This window comes from Staurois parvus, unplaced genomic scaffold (genome assembly GCF_062004578.1).
Source record: "Staurois parvus isolate SC_StPar_1 unplaced genomic scaffold, SC_StPar_1.0 ptg000136l, whole genome shotgun sequence".
In the NCBI taxonomy this organism is placed as follows: Eukaryota; Metazoa; Chordata; class Amphibia; order Anura; family Ranidae; genus Staurois; species Staurois parvus.
Window position 1 is genome coordinate 5,038,607 of NW_028317932.1, and position 19,776 is coordinate 5,058,382.

The 19,776-nt window shown below is 40.7% G+C and overlaps 1 protein-coding gene across 2 annotated transcripts in view; it reads right to left on the reverse strand.

Annotated features, from left to right (window-relative positions):
• LOC149465917 (solute carrier family 22 member 13-like) overlaps window positions 1–19,776 on the reverse strand; it is a 60,317-nt gene that overhangs the window by 28,814 nt on the left and 11,727 nt on the right. For both annotated transcript variants that reach the window (XM_089673140.1, XM_089673141.1), the window contains exons 4-8: window positions 13,619–13,787; window positions 8,785–8,905; window positions 4,969–5,063; window positions 3,346–3,560; window positions 2,787–2,895 (exon numbers count right to left, since the gene is read on the reverse strand). In XM_089673140.1, the coding sequence (XP_089529266.1) occupies window positions 2,787–2,895; window positions 3,346–3,560; window positions 4,969–5,063; window positions 8,785–8,905; window positions 13,619–13,787 (709 nt within the window). The remainder of the gene's footprint in view (window positions 1–2,786; window positions 2,896–3,345; window positions 3,561–4,968; window positions 5,064–8,784; window positions 8,906–13,618; window positions 13,788–19,776) is intronic.

Genomic DNA, 19,776 nt, shown 5'->3' on the forward strand with positions numbered 1-19,776 from the left:
GTGCAAAAGTTCATTTATTTGAGTAATGCAACTTAAAAGGTGAAACTAATATATGAGATAGACTCATTACATGCAAAGCAAGATAGTTCAAGCTGTGATTTGTCATAATTGTAATGATTATGGCTTACAGCTCATGAAAACCCTAAATCTACAATCTCAGAACATTAGAATATTGTGAAAAAGTGCGATATTATAGGCTAAAAGTGTCCCACTCTAATCAGCTAATTAAGCCATAACACCTGCAAAGGGTTCCTGAGCCTTTATATGGTCTCTCAGTCTGGTTCAGTAGGAATCACAAACATGGGAAAGACTGCTGACCTGACAGTTGTGCAGAAAACCATCATTGACATCCTCCATAAGGAGGGAAAGCCTCAAAAGGTAATTGCAAAAGAAGCTGGATGTTCTGAAAGTGCTGTATCAAAGCACATTAATAGAAAGTTATGTGGAAGGGAAATGTGTGGAAGAAAAAGGTGCACAAGCAGCAGGGATGACCGCAGCCTGGAGAGGATTGTCAGGAAAAGGCCATTCAAAAGTGTTGGGAACTTTCACAAGGAGTGGACTGAGACTGGAGTCAGTGCATCAAGAGCCACCACACAAAGATGGATCCTGGACATGGGCTTCAAATGTCGTATTCCTCTTGTCAAGCCACTCCTGAACAACAAACAACGTCAGAAGCGTCTTACCTGGGCTAAAGAAAAACAGACCTGGTCTGTTACTCAGTGGTCCAAAGTCCTCTTTTCTGATGAGAGTAACTTTTGCATCTCATTTGGAAACCAAGGACCCAGAGTATGGAGGAAGAATGGAGAGGCACGCACTGCAAGATGCTTGAAGTCCAGTGTGAAGTTTCCACAGTCTGTGTTGATTTGGGGAGCCATGTCATCTGCTGGTGTTGGTCCACTGTGCTTCATTAAGTCCAGGGTCAACGCAGGCATCTACCAGGAGATTTTGGAGCACTTCATGCTTCCTTCCGCAGATGAGCTTTATGGGGATGCTGACTTCATTTTCCAGCAGGACTTGGCACCTGCCCACTGCCAAAAGCACCAAAACCTGGTTCAATGACCGTGGGATTACTGTGCTTGATTGTCCAGAAAACTCGCCTGACCTGAACCCCATAGAGAATCTATGGGGCATTGCCAAGAGAAAGATGAGAGACATGAGACCGAACAATGCAGAAGAGCTGAAGGCCGCTATTGAAGCATCCTGGTCTTCCATAACACCTCAGCAGTGCCACAGGCTGATAGCTTCCATGCCACACCGCATTGAGGCAGTAATTGCTGCAAAAGGCGGCCCAAACCAAGTACTGAGTACATATGCATGCTTATACTTTTCAGAGGTCCGATATTGTTCTATGTACAATTCTTGTTTTATTGATTGCATGTAATATTCTAATTTTCTGAGATTGTGGATTTGGGGTTTTCATGAGCTGTAAGCCATAATCATCACAATTATGACAAATCACGGCTTGACCTATCTTGCTTTGCATGTAATGAGTCTATCTCATATATTAGTTTCACCTTTTAAGTTGCATTACTGAAATAAATGAACTTTTGCACGATATTCCAATTTTTTCGAGTTTCACCTATATAAAATTGATCTTTAAGTAATCTGATTATAGTAAATGAAAGTGTGATTGGCTGCAACATAGTTACCACACTTTACTCATGAATCACTGCTGTTTGCACTTGATGTCCTTACATTTAGCTACAGAATAAGTATACAAATGCAAAACAATAGACATGTGCATGCCGGAAATTTTTGTTTAGTTTCAGACGTATTTGTTCATTAAAGAATTTTGTTTCATCATATTTGTTATGTTGACTCAATTCATTTATGGAATTCATTTAGTATTTATTTCATATATTCGTTGGTCTGGGTGGATTAAAAAAAATTTGCAGTTATTCCAGAAGATTGCTAGTCTATTCTATTGTTCGGATGCTAGTCCAACCCACCAAGAGAAATGGCATGAGCTGATTGGACAATATCGACTGGTGTCATGTGCATCTGAATTGATGAATAGAACAAAATTCAGATCCATTTGTTATCTGAATTACTGAACAAATTTGAAAATTTAATTCAGATCTCCATGGGCGTGAACTACTATTACATCATGTGATGTCATCCAAATGAAGCAAATGAGACTAATGATTTAATTAATTTCATTATAACTTTTTTTCAGATTCGTTGACATTTGTTTCTTTGACCAGAAAAAACGTATTAAAAAAATCCCGCACATACCTACAAATAATCATTAAAAATAGTTGAAGATTAGCATTCAGATGTCTGATTAGACTAAACTGGTTAAGCTGTGAGTTGTTGTTGTAGCATGTAATATACAGTTGCTCTTCGCCTCATCATACTGAATAGCCTCATCTGCTCTCCCCAAAATGGATTTGATCCAGCATTGAATGATGTCCAGAATCCCAACAAGGACATCTTCCCACACTGCTGGCACTGCCAGCATCTTCTTTTAAACAAAGATGCCATTGTTATCAGCCTAAACTTGTTGTTTACAGGGAAAACCCACACAGAAGATCCATTATCTGGATTCTTCATAAAAAATCTATACATAATTACCTTGGACCAACAACAGTGGCTGAAAAGCTGCACCTAATGCAATGAAACCAGACAAAGGGTTGGGTATAATCTAACTGCAAAATACACCTACAGCAGTGCGTACCTACTAAGGTCAAACCCTGACCTACATGTTTCTCAACTGCCCCAAGACTACCCAAAAAACATACACTTAAAGAAAGGGACAGACATGGAAAAATTTTAAATTATCTCACCGAATAATAGTGGGGAATACCTCAGCGGCATAAATATAACAAATTGAATAGGAAGATGCCGTTGCAAATTTTCCAATTATGGCCAGCACTGTTATAACAATGGAAAACTCTAAAAAAGAAAATGATAAACAAGTGATAAGGAATTATTATGCAAACTAAAACAGGCCAACGCATTCCCAATTTTGTGAAGTTTTTAAAAAAATGAATGATCACTATACAAGCATAATTCTACTCCAAGGCATTCTTTACAAGATGTAAACAAATGTGTTATACTAGTATAGGTTGCTATTGCATTATTGGTTCTTTTGCAGCAGTTCCTCTGCTGAGCCACTTCCTCACAGCATACCCAGTAGCTGTCAATTAGAGCTATGTATGGGCCCTCTGAAAGGTTCAGCATACAACATTGCTTGTAGAAAGGGCAGGGGATTTCTGGAAGAGTTAAACAGTGGCATCAAAATTTTTGTTGGCATTTCCTTAGAAAATCCAAATTCTTTGGGTTTCAAAAAAGGTCTGTCCATAGACAATTTAACTTGATGTTCCACATTATTGAAGGTCTTACCGTTTGGTATGGTAGTAACAATAAGGCAGACAACTCCTCCAAGCAAAAGACAAGCTGCCTGGCTTGGTTTCCTTCCAATATACTGCACCATGAATAGGGATCCAATCCGAGCTGGAATTTCTACTGCTCCAAATATAAGTTGGGTGACATATATATCCAGCCCAAAACTCCCAACACTGAGACTCAGACCATAATAGACCAGACTGTTCACAAACCTGAAAGCAGATTTAGAAATACTGGTGGGACCTTTCCCACAAACATAGGGACATGCATATTTATTTATTATATATGCCATCAACTGTACATATACACAAGCGAAACAGAAAATAGCAAGCATAACCAAAGATTGCATTTTTTTAAAAACAAAGTTGTCTTGTTAGAAATAACAAGGACCACAGTGCCTTTTTCTCCCCCTGTAAATGTCAGATGCTGTCATGCAAAAAAATGAAGACTATTGTACTATAGTTTGACTCCAACTTTGCCTAGACTTTTAATGCTGGGTTAGATACTCTGATACAGTGTCCATAGTTGGAATCATTTTCCCTTGCTTTCTGTCTAGTTAATGGGATATCTCTACAATAGGACCAAATGTAACAGCATTTTTAAAGTAGACTAAGGAAAAATTAGAATTTGCGGAATGTGTTTTCCTGTTCTAGCAACTATTGATCTATACTTAGCAAAATAATAATTTGGTTAGTGTTCTGCTGTAATAGAGAAAGACAGGTCATCTGATCCACTAATCAGCTTATCGCTGATGTGTGAGCCAAGTCAGATTTTACTGGCCTTCACATCTCCAATGCCTTACCACGAATCTGAATAACTGATAACACTGTACAAAACAACCATGCAATCGGGTGCAGTGCATTTATAATATCGGTGCATGCACTACTTTGGTGAGATGCGGTATGATTTCAGCCCTATTCAAAATGGGCTCAAATTGCACCACACTGAATCACATGTGATTTGCACAAGAATGCGGTGCAATTCCTGTGCGATTCATTGGTGATTCATAGTGTGAACCAGGGCTTAGATGTGATGGCTGCATTTGTTTTCTTTTTTAGGATTTTTTTCTTCTATTTTCATTTGGTGATCCAGCCAGTAAGTCAGATGTTTTTCAAAAGAACATCTTTTGCAGATTGATTAATTTACAGGAATGAGACAAATCATTTAACATTGACATTTACATATTTTTCAAAACCCTTTATCCCAAAAGATAAAAACTGTTTGTTATAACCAATATTAGCTGGGGTTCAGCTTTAATTTCTTAATTTATCTAAATCTGCTAGTACACCTAACACTCCCCTCCCACCAGATTAACAATGATGCTGTCCAAAAGTGCCCCTGTGCTCTTTCATCCAGAGTGGGGACACACTTAACATAGAAGGTGTGTTACTGGCCACGTGTAAACAAAAGGAAAAAATCCTTAAAAAAGAAAAGTGATGCAGCCATCACATATAATGATTGGTAAGTTGCAATATATTACATTTTTGGTTTTGGGTGTAATACTGCTTTAATGCTAAATAATTGGAAAATTTGTGCAATACACATTCTTAACCAACGAAAGAACATTATTCCAACTTTCATTTTATCTGTTTGTTACCTATTCTCACCTCCAAAACTTACCATATCAAACACATAATCAGAGTTACTTTTCTCAGATTTGGGATCCTAAAAAGATCTATCATGTTTCCAGATTTAGTCTGTTTTTCTTCGTGTAACTTTAAATAAGAAGAGAAAAAGAACTGTTTTGGGAATTTACAGTTTTTCACGTCCCCAGCAAAGTGTCCTGGTTCTGTACATTTTTATCACTACCTAATGTACCGGGTGTCCTTGTTCCATACTCTCATTTCCTTAAAGGGTAAACTTTTAATAATTATTCTTCATGCTACCCCCTCCCAACATCCACCCAATGTTTTCACTCACTAGTTCATACTCCAGTGAGATTCACATTGTCCAACCCAAGCACAGCTTTGTCCTCACTTATTTTGTACATATCTGATGAGTCTTGCAGTAGCATGGAAAGGTGAGTTTTAAACTTTTGGGGAGATGAAATCATAATTATACAAAAGTATAATTATCCTATGGAGAGACAGTCATTAATGGGCATTTGTATTAATTTGAACCTCCACTCTCTGCTTGTTAATGTGGACATCCCATGGAAAATAGAAGGTCCACTTTATTACCAGTTACTCACTACCAAAATAGAAAAAATTAGCTTTAACATAATCTTCAAAAAACATATATATATATATATATATATAAATATATATAAAATAACTTTTTCAATAAATAAATGCTTCTTCTGAAAATTGGGTATTTGAAATCCTGTGAGTATACCCTGCAGCTCATTGCAGGAGTTCATTACTGCAGGATTGTGAGTGCCCAGGAGTCAGGAGTGAAGCGCACCTCCAGAGAGCATCACCCACACTTCGAAGAAGCATCAGGAGTTTTACTATTTTTGTCAAATAGTTATTTTTAAGGGTAGAGTAGTGGCAGTAAAGCAGACCTTTGATTTTTTAATGGAAGGTCTGCTTTAAAATTGTGTATCATTTTATTTATTAATTCTGTACTTTTGCATGGTGGACATCTGGTGGAGATTGGTTGTCAGATGATAAGGCCATCCTATTTTCTGTCTGCATTTGATGGTAATAACAGACTCTCAAAAAATTATCAAATATCAAAAGTGCTGTCAGGATTACATGAAAGACAAGAAAAGGCTTTGACAGTTCTACCCTCCTTCATCAGCAACCTAATCTTATCCTATGTGTCCATGCACATTAGGTAGTCTAGAGGTGTTTTTTAAGCTCAGTGTTTAGAGGCAGAAAACAAACCCCGTATGTTTTACATTATTGAGAGCCCTTTTCTGGCAGAAAAAAAAAAAGATAAATGCTCCTCAATGCTCCTAAACAATGTTACAAAAAATGTTCACAATGTTTTTTCTGCCAAAGGCACTGGTGTTTTTTTTAGTTAGTGTGCATGAAGCCAGATATTGTAAAGTGAAACCTAAAAAGCTTTAAAACTGTAAAGTGAAATTAAACAACACTGCTGGTTTTCAGGGGTTTTGCAACAATCAGGGGCAGACCGATCATTTGGAAACTCGGGCACTGCCCGAGGGTCCGGGGTCAGTAGGAGGCCCCATGAGATGCCCCTGGTACCTTTTTCATAGGCTTTTTTGAGTTTGGGCAAGGACACAGGGGCTCCCTGATCCCCTATTGCCCGGGGGCCCCATGAGTTGTCAGTCCGCCTCTGGCAACAATGTGTAAGTATGCCCAGCATTATTGCATATTATGAAAGACTTACACATGTGGACTGCACATGATTGGGAGGCTGTTTAAATGCTGGAGTGGGCAATTTGGCAAGTAAGTCTTTCATAATATGCAATAATGCTGGGCATACTTACACATTGTTGCCAGAGGCGGACTAACAACTCATGGGGCCCCCGGGCAATAGGGGATCATGGGGCCCCTGTGTCACACAAATTCTTGGTATGATTTTGTGTTGGGACTAAGCAATTCCCGTGTGCATGCATTGAGCCAATCAAGACAGCCCAAGACTTCAAACCCAGAGGATTGGGTGAAGACGGAAGTGTCTGGGAGGGAGATTACATCAATAGAGGAGAGGTAAGTATTGCAGACTTTAGTTTTACTTTAAATGTCCTCAGCAATCTGTCACCCACAGTTTCAATTGTTTCTTGCATCAAAGTAACAAAACTATTGCAATTAGTATGTGTATAACCTTGTGAGCTGCTATGTACACTATACTGCCAAAAGTATTGGGACCCCTGCCTTTACACACACATGAACTTTAGTGGCATCCCTGTCTTAGTCCGTAGGGTTCAATATTGAGTTGGCCCACCCTTTGCAGCTATAACAGCTTCAACTCTTCTGGGAAGGCTGTCCACAAGGTTTAGGGGTGTGTCCATGGAAATGTTTTACCATGCTTCCAGAAGCGCATTTGTGAGGTCAGGCACTGATGTTGGACGAGAAGGCCTGGCTCGCAGTCACCGCTCTAATTCATCTGAAAGGTGTTCTATCGGGTTGAGGTCAGGACTCTGTGCAGGCCAGTCAAGTTCCTCCACCCCAAACTCGCTCCTCCATGTCTTTATGGACCTTGCTTTGTGCACTGGTGCGCAATCATGGTGGAACAGGAAAAGGCCATCCCCAAACTGTTCCCACAAAGTTGGGAACATGAAATTGTCCAAAATGTCTTAATATGCTGACGCTTTAAGAGTGCCCTTCACTGGAACTAAGGAGCCAAGCCCAACCCCTGAAAAACAACCCCACACCATAATCCCCCCTTCATCAAATTTTACACTTGGCACAATGCAGTCAGGCAAGTACTGTTCTCCTGGCAACCACCAAACCCAAACACATCCATCAAATTGCAAGACAGAGAAGCGTGATTTGTCATTCCAGAGAACCCATCTCCACTGCTCTAGAGTCCGTGCTTTACACCACTGCATCCAACACTTTGCATTGCACTTGGTGATATAAAAATTGAATACAGCTGCTCGGCCATGGAAACCCATTCCAATAAGCTCTCTACACACTGTTGTTGTGCCACTCTGATGGCCACATGACGTTTGGAGGTCTTTAGCTACTGGCTCTGCAGACAGTTGGCGACTTCTGCACACTGTGCGCTTCAGCATGCGCTGACCCCACTCGGTCATTTTACGTGGCTTACCACTTCGTGGCTGAGTTGCTGTTGATCCCAGTTGCTTCCACTTTGTTATAATACCACTTACAGTTGACCGTGGAATATTAAGTACCAAGGAAATTTCACGGATGGACTTATTGCACAGGTTGCAACCTATCACGGTACCACGCTTGTAGTCACTGAGCTCCTGAGAGGGACCAATTCTTTCACAAATGTTTATAGAAGCAGTCTGCATGCCTAGGTGCTTGATTTTATACACCTTTGGCCATAGAGATGATTGGAACACCTGAATCCAATGATTTGGAGGGGTGTACCAATACTTTTGGCAAGATAGTGTATATGCGCCCAATTTGTAAGATACTTGCACCATACAGACTCCCATATATCTGTGTATATACTGCTAATAAATAATAATAAACTATTGTAATTATAATGGAAATCATTTTAAAAACTGATGTAATGCTATTCTAACAAGTATTTTAAATTGATTGGCTCCCAAATATCAATTATTTGCTAGCTTGAATCCAAGAAGCAATAGAAATTTGCTACTGCTACTTCCTGTAGAACATTTATTCTATGACCAGATATGGCCACTGTAAGAGCAAAAGGAAGGCACATTTTCCATCAAATACATGTTTTATCCTTCATTTTTGGTCAAGTAATAAAAGTCAGTTGGTATTTATTACCGGTTACCTCTACATGGTAAATAGAACTGGCATTAAATACACTACAATATACACTACACTACAATGAGCATCACAATGTGACCAGGGCAAAACTTACCTGTTTAAACAATTCCTCAGATAATTCCTGTTTATTCATAACTGCTGCTTTCTGCAGAATTTCTTTGGCCTTTTTTACTCTCCCTTTAGCTAGAAGCCATCGGGGTGATTCGGGAAGAAGCCTGTCAAACAGACATTCATGTTATGAGGACTTGAAAAATGGCAGTCTTACAGAAATAAAATATTTACACATTATGTACGTAGGATTCTGTGAGAGAATTCTCTGAATGGGGTTTACATGTTCATTTCAGCCTAACTTCATCCAAAATGTTTTATTTCCTTTTGATAGAGTGCAATTGTTAGAGCCTGTGGCATTTTGTTATTGCTGTTTGTGTTAGTGCTGTCCATGCCATCTTGGTACCACCATTTATTTCTTTAGGGGTGCATTCACACTTTCGAATGCACCCTACCTGCAATTACATGTGTAACCTGGACTGTTGCTAATAACTGCTGCAGAACTTCTTCCTTTGTTGCCTCTGTATTATCCTTCTGCAATGTGAACAGGGTTAAGCTGAATATTCATTAATGCAGAAGTGTATTAAAGAAACCATCTTTAAGGAGACCACTTTGCAATGCTTGTCTATAGAGTGTCTCCCCTGCAGGGGGCAGCCATCTTGGCTGGTTCTGGATTGATCCTGGAAGATGGTGATTGGCTGATGCAACAAAGCAAGCAGGGGTGTGTTTGCAGGCTGTTGAGAGGAAAGGAGAGGACAATCTAAAAGCTAGGAGGGGGTCAAAGAAAGACTGCTCTTCTGGCTGGATGGAACCGTGCCAGAGCTGACCACATTTGGATAAGTGAAGCAAAGAGACTGCCATCTCGCAGGGCCTTACCTCAGAGACTGGGAACTTTCTACCTGGGAGGGTGTGAGGTGTGATTTGGAAGCCTGGTGTGATCAGACTGTACTCCCCATGGCTTGTAAGGAAGTAAAGGAGGGACTTTCTCAGCAGGATTAAAAGAAAGACATCACAGCAACTTCTTTCCTTGTCTGATTTGAACTTTACCTTTACTGAATGAGAGCATGTATCTGCAGACCCGGAAGAGGGCACCCTGGGTCTGGTAAGAGGCTAACATTGCACAAGTTAGTCTGTTGTCTGCTGGGAACTGTTGTGCTTTGTTTAAGGGCTTTGCCAGCCAACATTCTGTTTTCATTGGCCAGTGTGACAAAAACGGGGACTGTTATAACGAGTTAGGACTGTCTTTATATACTGTTGCTAGATAAATGCCATTCAGTTCTGCTCAGCGGCTCCTTTGGGGGTAGCACTGCAGATGCAATAACCCAAGCAGAGGTTTGCATGATTATCTGCAAGTAGCCATCCAACTTGAAAGCAATGCGAGGCTGGTAGCTCTCACAGCTGATTGTGCCCACTTGCATGTAATAACTCATCCAGCAATCACATGTGAGTGCCTGCATCCAGGGCTGATCGCTCACATGTGATCGATGCTTGAGAGATTACATTCCAGTAGGTGCGATTATCTGCAAAAGCCAGCAGCCTCCCAATGCTTTTAATGGGGCTGCCTACTCGCAGCTAATTGCAGAAATCCCACTGTGGTTCTCGCAGGTAATCACAGGCAGGGTGCATTCTCAGGTGTGAAAGATAATCTTCCCAAAGCGGTTGCAGTCAGAGATAAAAGGCTGGCAAATGGTTTAACTATATCCAAAATGTTTTAAAGCAGCCTTTTTCAACCTTTTCAACGCAAAGGAACTTTGACATAACTTTCCAGTCTCAGGGAACCCCTGCTAAAATGACTATCGACAATTCATGCTACATTAGTGTGATAATCAGAGGTAAGAATGCTCCTTATAAGTGTGGTCATTGGGAAGAATTACCCCTTTACAGATTGCTAAAAAGATCAATGGTGTCAGTGGGAACTTACCTGAGAGACAAAAATTGCTCATTGCTCAAGGATCCCCTGGCAACCCCTGAAGGAACCCTAGAGTTCCATGGAACCCTGGTTGAGAAGCCCTGTTTTAAAGGTTTGACTGTTGTTTGACTTTTGAGGGGACTAACCATTCAACAGTAACCATACTGGTAGTTTAAATGGTTGCTAAATAAAACATCCCTAGCTTATATGTGCATTTGTATGTGAATGTCCTCTGTGTTTCCCTAGTGTGTTCATCTGAATGACAGGAGTAGGGAATATAAGCCCTTTTGGGGTCAGTCTTCAATGTTGTCTATAAATTAAAAAGCAATACCGTAGATAAGCATTTAGCTTTTTATGGCGACTCAGAATACAGGCTAATGTATGCAGCTACAAGAAAAAAAAGACAGTAAAACTTCCCCAAAAGGATTTAAAATATATGTTCTTCAGTATGTACTAACCCATCCACTGTGGAGCATTGGAGGTCTGAGTTAAAGAGATATACAGTCAGGTCCATAAATATTGGGACATCGACACAATTCTAACATCTTTGGCTCTATACACCACCACAATGGTTTTGAAATGAAACGAACAAGATGTGCTTTAACTGCAGACTGTCAGCTTTCATTTGAGGGTATTTACATCCAAATCAGGTGAACGGTGTAGGAATTACAACAGTTTGCATATGTGCCTCCCACTTGTTACGGGACCAAAAGTAATTGGACAATTGACTTCTCAGCTGTTCCATGGCCAGATGTGTGTTATTCCCTCATTATCCCAATTACAATGAGCAGATAAAAGGTCCAGAGTTCATTTCAAGTGTGCTATTTGCATTTGGAATCTGTTGTTGTCAACTCTCAAGATGAGATCCAAAGAGCTGTCACTATCAGTGAAGCAAGCCATCATTAGGCTGAAAAAACCAAACAAACCCATCAGAGAGATACCAAAAACATTAGGCGTGGGCAAAACAACTGTTTGGAACATTCTTAAAAAGAAGGAACGCATCGGTGAGCTCAGCAACACCAAAAGACCCGGAAGACCACGGAAAACAACTGTGGTGGATGACCGAAGAATTCTTTCCCTGGTGAAGAAAACACCCTTCACAACAGTTGGCCAGATCAAGAACACTCTCCAGGAGGTAGGTGTATGTGTGTCAAAGTCAACAACAAGAGAAGACTTCACCAGAGTGAATACAGAGGGTTCACCACAAGATGTAAACCATTGGTGAGCCTCAAAAACAGGAAGGCCAGATTAGAGTTTGCCAAACGACATCTAAAAAAGCCTTCACAGTTCTGGAACAACATCCTATGGACAGATGAGACCAAGATCAACTTGTACCAGAGTGATGGGAAGAGAAAAGTATGGAGAAGGAAAGGAACTGCTCATGATCCTAAGCATACCACCTCATCAGTGAAGCATGGTGGTGGTGATGTCATGGCGTGGGCATGTATGGCTGCCAATGGAACTGGTTCTCTTGTATTTATTGATGATGTGACTGCTGACAGAAGCAGCAGGATGAATTCTGAAGTGTTTCAGGCAATATTATCTGCTCATATTCAGCCAAATGCTTCAGAACACATTGGACGCCGCTTCACAGTGCAGATGGACAATGACCCAAAGCATACTGCAAAAGCAACCAAAGAGTTTTTTAAGGGAAAGAAGTGGAATGTTATGCAATGGCCAAGTCAATCACCTGACCTGAATCCGATTGAGCATGCATTTCACTTGCTGAAAACAAAACTGACGGGAAAATGCCCCAAGAACAAGCAGGAACTGAAGACAGTTGCAGTAGAGGCCTGGCAGAGCATCACCAGGGATGAAACCCAGCGTCTGGTGATGTCTATGCGTTCCAGACTTCAGGCTGTAATTGACTGCAAAGGATTTGCAACCAAGTATTAAAAAGTGAAAGTTTAATTTATGATTATTATTCTGTCCCATTAATTTTGGTCCGTTAACAAGTGGGAGGCACATATGCAAACTGTTGTATTTCCTACACCGTTCACCTGATTTGGATGTAAATACCCTCAAATTAAAGCTGACAGTCTGCAGTTAAAGCACATCATGTTTGTTTCATTTCAAATCCATTGTGGTGGTGCATAGAGCCAAAAATTTTAGAATTGTGTCGATGTCCCAATATTTATGGACCTGACTGTATCTGATTTGAGAAACATACATACAGTATGTACTGCATTTTGCAATGTGAAAATTTGAGGCCATATTGTCCTAATGGATAGATGCGCTGTGACTTTATTCTTTTCAACAGTTAAAATGTCTGGTCTTCAACCAGCAATCGTATGCTAATATGGAAACTTTTTTACTTCCAAAGTAACAGAGAGACAATCTGTCATGCAAAACAGATAAGTTCAAGCCCAAGTTTAGTTACATTTTTTTTTTTACAAAATCAGCACAAGGGATGGTACTTATATTCAGCGTGAAATGTCCTTTGTGCTGCATACTGCTCACCGAGTTGAAACCTGAAGACCTCTGTCAAGCCATACCCCACCCTTCTGCACTGTGAATAGAGGGCAGGCTGATGAATGAAAGGTCTGCCTCCTCAATTCATATATTTCTTTTAATTGATGGAAGCTATAGTACAGAGTCTATGAATGGGGGGCAGAAAGGGCACACATAGTAGGCACTCTTGATGAGGTCCAGCTGATCGTATTAACCCCCCAGCATGAAAAGATTACAGCTGAAGGGGTTTGTTGGGGGGCAGAGTACTTCAAATTAAACTAAAGACAGCAGTCAGCAGCACAAGGGACACATCAAATTGAGTGTAAGTCCCTCGTGCTGATTTTTAAAAAAAAAATGAATGAACTAAACTTTGTCTTTGCTTTATCTTTTCTGCATGACAGATTGTCTCTGTGTTACTTTATAAGTGAAAAGGTTTTCTAAAACAAAATACGATTGAAAAAAAAGCAGTTACTTAAAATTTCTGAAACAATAGAGCTATTTATAAATTTAATACACCTACCAGATGAACCAGAACATCAGGGCTGTGGGTGCAGAGCAAGCAATCTCTAACAACCTCCAGTTTCGAATGGCATAAGCTACCCCAGCCAAAGCCATTAGTCCCACTGCAAAGCAAACATGTGCAGTGATAGTGGCAAATGCACGCTGTGATGCTCCTACCCACTCTGCAACTGAAACAAAGAAAGGAATTGTGAGCAATGAGAATACATAGAGTGTTTCTGTCTGCCCTGCCTGAGGCTGTATGAGCACAAATCTTACTAGTGGATGCAGACAGTCTACTTACTGACACTGTGGAGTTGCTTTAATAAAGGCAAATAGACTGTTTGCTTTCCAAGGGAAGTTGTATTTTTTAAGGGAATTTCCGCAGAGCTTAGTGAATGAGGTGAAGCTCTGCTGACTTCAATCATCCAATAATGTACAAGCAAAAATGCTGTTTCCCATGCAAAGTGCATCTTCCTTTGCAAAGTGAACAGTCAAGTTGCCTTTAGTAAATCAACCCCTAAACACCATTTAGATAACGCCTTTTGTTAATATAGTGTTTAATGGTAAATCATGAAAAGGAGCTCTGCAAAATCCCCCATTTTTCTGTCTGCTGGTTGAACGTTTGAAAGGACCACTCACCAGTTCACTTTTAGCACCAAAGTATGGCAGCAGACCTTCATTCAAAAAAACAGCACAGCAGATTCTAAATGTGCTAAATAACCAGAAAGTGTTAATTAACATATGTAAACAGCGTTCATATATACATCACATGCAAACATAATGTTATATTTGCGCCCAAAGTTCAAAGTGCTATAATGATATTCCATGCGTAAAAAAAAAATCACAAATAGCTGACTATAGATGACCATGCAAGTGAATCACACCAAAAACATGTACATGTGATCCAGTGACAGTGCTCCAAAGTCTTTGAAAGTGTGCCACATTAATGATGTGCTACTCTAATCCACCCGTTGCAGGTGTTCTGTGGTCCAGAGCGTCCCCTCAAGTAGTGCTCCTTAACCAACTGCCCTTATACATATAAGAAGGGCAATATGCACCTTGTGCAGAGAGGTCTGTCTACACGTACAGTGAAGGAAATAAGTATTTGATCCCCTGCTGATTTTGATCGTTTGTCCACTCACAAAGAGATTATCAGTTTAAAAACCGAACGGTATTTGTATTCTACCACTGACAGACAGAATAGCAAGAAAAAATTCAAAAGAAATGCATGTCTAAAAAATTATGCGCGGATTTGCATGTTCATGAGGGAAATAAGTATTTGATCCCCTTCACAAAACAGTACTTGGTGGCAAATCCCTTGTTGGCAAATCACAGAGGTCAGACATTTCCTGTAGCTGACCACCAAGTTTGCACACATCTCAGGAGGGATTTTGGCCCACTCCTCCTGGCAGATCCTCTCCAAGTCATTAAGGTTTGGTGGCTGACATTTGGCAACTCAAACTTTCAGCTCCCTCCACAGATTTTTAATCAGATTTAGGTCTGAAGACTGGAGTATACCACGTGCCAGATGGGGCACTTTTAATTGTGAGGGCATATTGTGCACTTTTAATATCTTTTTTAAAGAAATTTGTTGCACAATTATATTTTTCTCAGATCTTTGTCCCACTGCCTAAGTGTTAAATAACGTGTAAGTGAATACAGTCCAATACCTCTCTGAAGTGGTGGAATGCTGGAAAGAGTTAACCTGGCACAGCACAAGGTGCATATTGACCTTCTTATACTCCAAAGGGGTAATCCGTAGCTGATGAGTGAGCACTACTTGGGGGGACACTCTGGACCACAGAACACATGCAAATGGTGGATTAGAATAGCACATCAATAATGTGGCGCACTTTCAAAGACTTTGGAGCACTGTCACTGGATCACATGCACATGTTTTTGGTGTGATTCACTTGCATGGGGTTTTATAGTCAACTATTTGTGCATTGTGATTTTTTGACATGTGGCATATAACAATAGCATTTTGCACTTTACGCAAATGTCACATTATGTTTGCACATGATGTATATGAACACTTTTTAAATATGCTAATAAACACTTTCTGGTTATTTAGGTTAGGTTATTTATTTTGATTTAGGGGTTCACATATACTTTAAAACATTGTTAAATTTATTTTTTAAAATTAAAATAACATATGTACTTGAATTTGATCTGGTATCAGCCTATTGTAGTCCATGCATAGTAAAACTGAGTGAAGAAGGAAGAAGCAGCACCAGGAGCCAGTTAGTTCATGTGATGACAAGAGGCACATTGACAAGAAGAGAAAGTAGAGTGACAGAGAGATAAGCTCATCATTGTGCTGCTTCTTCTTTCGCTGTCCAGTCACAGATTAGGGCAGGTCCAGAATAACCTGGTATCAGAAGAAGCTGTTTATATTCAACTGGCCATCAGGTTGAAGACTAGTGGCAGGAAAAAGTGCTGCAAGTAAAATGTCTGGATGGGAGCTTAATATTGCAGCGAAAGCTGGTTTTGTTGTTATATCTTTTAACAGGCCATTTATTTTTATATTGTTATGTTTGGCTATAGATCTGCATTGCACTAAAAAAATCCTAATGCATTTCATTTTGATACAATGTAATTACCAGTATATTTTATTAGTTAAATTACATAGGGTTAGTTTAAAATTTTCCCTTGATTTGGTTATCAGTTGGATGGAATTATAAAAGCACTTCTCTTCAGGGCTCTTCCACATCACATCCATTGGACTGCATTTCTCAGCACAGGCCCAACACAATGACAAGCTGAAATCCATAGTGTGCAATAGGCTCAGTTCACTCCAACATGTTGCTTTGATGTTTACGGAATGAAAATGGAACATGCATCACAATGTGCTACAATGTGTGTTAAATAAATAAAAGAATGTATTTTGGCTTCTGCTCTGGAAAAAAAATGTACATAAATGTAATGTGTTAAAAAAGGCATATCAATAAACGTCATCTCAGCTGCTTTCAATGTCAATGTGCCTTACATGCAACACACATGGTGTGAATCCAACCTCAAGTACTGTTTCTATCCTGTGGATTAGTTGCCCTGAACTGTACTGGACTCTGCATGACTGGCAGTAACATTTCAGTTTCCAGTAGAAGCCACTATTGCTCTGTACAAATAGGAACTCCAGGAGACATCAGATCACCCATCCCAACCTTTAAAATTTTAAAAAGTGCGTTGGGCCAGAACAACACAACAAAGAGAAGAATTGTGGAAATGGGGAAAGAACAACAATAAAATATATAACGACAAATAATATAATAAAGAAAAAGAACATTGGGAACACAAAGCAGGTATGTCATAAGCAGAAAATGTGAACTCATTTCTGCAGGAGCAGCTCACTAATAAGGAAGGTTTAATGTTCTCTTTAAAGCTCAGTAGTTTATAATACAATCTAATGTACATTCAGTGCTAAGAGAGGTTTAAATAAATGCTGCTGGGAAAGCAGTTAAGCAGTAAAAAAGGAAAGTAAGATAAAAGAGCACACATGAATAATAAGCTATCTGTATGTTCCATATAATGTACCCATAACAATAAAAGAAAAAGTACAGTCATACATTGAAAAATACGATGTATTCATGGCTTTGGATGACAGTGTCAGAAGTTCAAAACTGCCATAGAAACTGATAACAAAAATGCTGACTCATTATTAAAAGGTTTTCTGTTTTTTTTTTTCATATGAATGCATCTCACCTGTAGGAACCCAGTGCAGCAACCAAGAGCAACTGGTCACTTTGTCATCATGTGCTGGTCTTACTGGTCATGATCATAAACTGCATGGTTTTCTATCCCAAGCTATTACGTAATAGTCAGTAATGTTTAGTCCAGTATGTGTTGACATAAAAAAATGTAATAGCATAACCATTAGACTGGCACACACCTCCACTGCCTCCTCTGCCATTTGCTTTCAAGGCAGCCCAGAACCTGGTTCCTTTCAGCACATTTGGTGGTCATGCCCAGTGGGCCAACGATACTGGCAGCAGTACCAATATACCATTAATATACTTCTGTTGCAGAAATGTATCTCTATGTATTTTAGGACAAGGCTGTCACAGTGTGGGGTCAGGTTCAGAGACCAGTAGCTATAGCAGCAGGGCAACCAATAGGATAGGTAAACAAGCAGGTCACCCTGGGAGGTGACGCAGGTGTGGGGTCTAAGCACTAACCGGTATTCACCAGAGCTCCTGATAGTGGAGATGGATTTTGCTGTGTGTTAGTACCAGGTCACAGTTCTCAGGATTACCCCACCAGGAAGTGATCAAGCCAGGATCCAGTAATTGATATGGCAGGTAGGGATCTAGCAGAAGCGTAGTCAGCAAACAAGCCAAGGGTCAGTAACAAGCGGCAGCCGGTTGGGATGAGGCAGAATCGTAGTCAAGGAACAAGCCAAAGGTTGGTAACAAGCGGTAGCCGGTTGGGATGAGGCAGAATCATAGTCAAGAAACAAGCCAAAGGTAGGTAACAAGCGGTAGCAGGTTGGGATGAGGCAGAATCGTAGAGAAGGAACAAGCCAAAGGTCGGTAGTGAAGGTATGGACGGCAGCAGGAGAGACAAAGCGAGATACTGGCTGGAGAAGGCACAATAATCTGGCAAACAGGAAGTGCAGAGACATGGCTAAAATCAGAAAGTTCATGGGAGGAGCAAGCAGTTCAAGGTTCATCAGAAAACAAGACACAAGGCAGGATTGTCCAATAGATCAGACAGAGTGTTGTTCAGCATCCCAGGCAGCTCAGTGAGAAGAGTTACTGCCTGACACAGTAGAGGGTTCAGGTTCAAGTCCAGGCCCTGACAAAGGCCTTACCACAGCCTCCAGCTGGTTCCATAGAAAAGTTCATGGCTTCCTGGTATGTAGATTTAGGACTTGAAAACTGTTAAGGCACATTCACCAGCTGACCTCATTAGCACACACCCTGCACCTTCCCCTGTCCAGGAGATTGCTCCCACCCACCTCTGTATTCACTGCTCAGAAAAATTCAGATCTCAATGGGGAAAAATATCATGCTGGATATCTATACTGATATGGTCTGGGTAATGTGTTAGGAATGTAAGGATGCCCCATGATTTGATGAAAATGAAAATTATCAACCTACAGAGGACTGAATTCAAAGACACCCCGGAAATCAAAGTGGAAAAATAATGCAGCAGGCTAGTCCATTTTGCTGTAATTTCATTGCAGCAACTCAAAATGGTACTCAGCAGTTTATATGGCCCCCACGTGCTTGTATGCATGCCTGACAATGTCGGGGCTTGCTCCGAATGAGACGATGGATGGTGTCCTTGGATATTTCCTCCCAGATCTGGACCAGGGCATCACTGAGCTCCTGGACAGTCTGAGGTGCAACCTGGCAGATGGAACGAAACATGATATCCCAGAGGTGTTCTATTGGATTTAGATCAGACAGGCGTGGGGGCCATTCAATAGTATTAATTCCTTCATCCTCCAGAAACTGCCTGAATACTCTCACCACATGAGGCAGGGCATTGTCGTGCACCAGGAGGAACCCAGGACCCAGTGCACCAGCGTAGCATATGACAATGGATCCAAGGATTTCATCCCTAATGGCAGTCAGAGTGCCTTTGTCTAGCCTGTAGAGGTCTGTATGTCCCTCCATGGATATGCCTCCCCAGACCATCACTGACCCACCACCAATATGGTCATGCTGAACGATGTTACAGGCAGCATAACATTCTCCATGGCTTCTCCAGACTCTTTCAGTCTGTCCCATGTGCTCAGGGTGAACCTGCTTTCATCTGTGAAAAGCACAGTGGCGCCAGTGGCGGACCTGCCAATTCTGGTGTTCAATGGCAAATGCCAGTCGAGCTCTATGGTGCCGGGCAGTGATCACAGGGCCCACTAGATCAGGATGTCAGGCCCTCAGGCCACCCTCATGGTGTCTGTTTCTGATTTTTTGGTCAGACACATTCACACCAGTATTTCATGTACAGGAATGAAGACAACACAAACTGCTGGTGTGAGGAATCATGTTGTACAACAGAACTGCATCCAGGTCAGGCATAGAACAGGAACAGTAAGTATAAGGCAATGCAATATTACCATAAGCAAGTAGGGTCACAGTATTTGCATAATAACTCTATAATAACCAGTGGCCTGCTGGAGGTCATTTTGTAGGGCTCTGGCAGTGCTCATCCTCTTCCTCCTTGCATAAA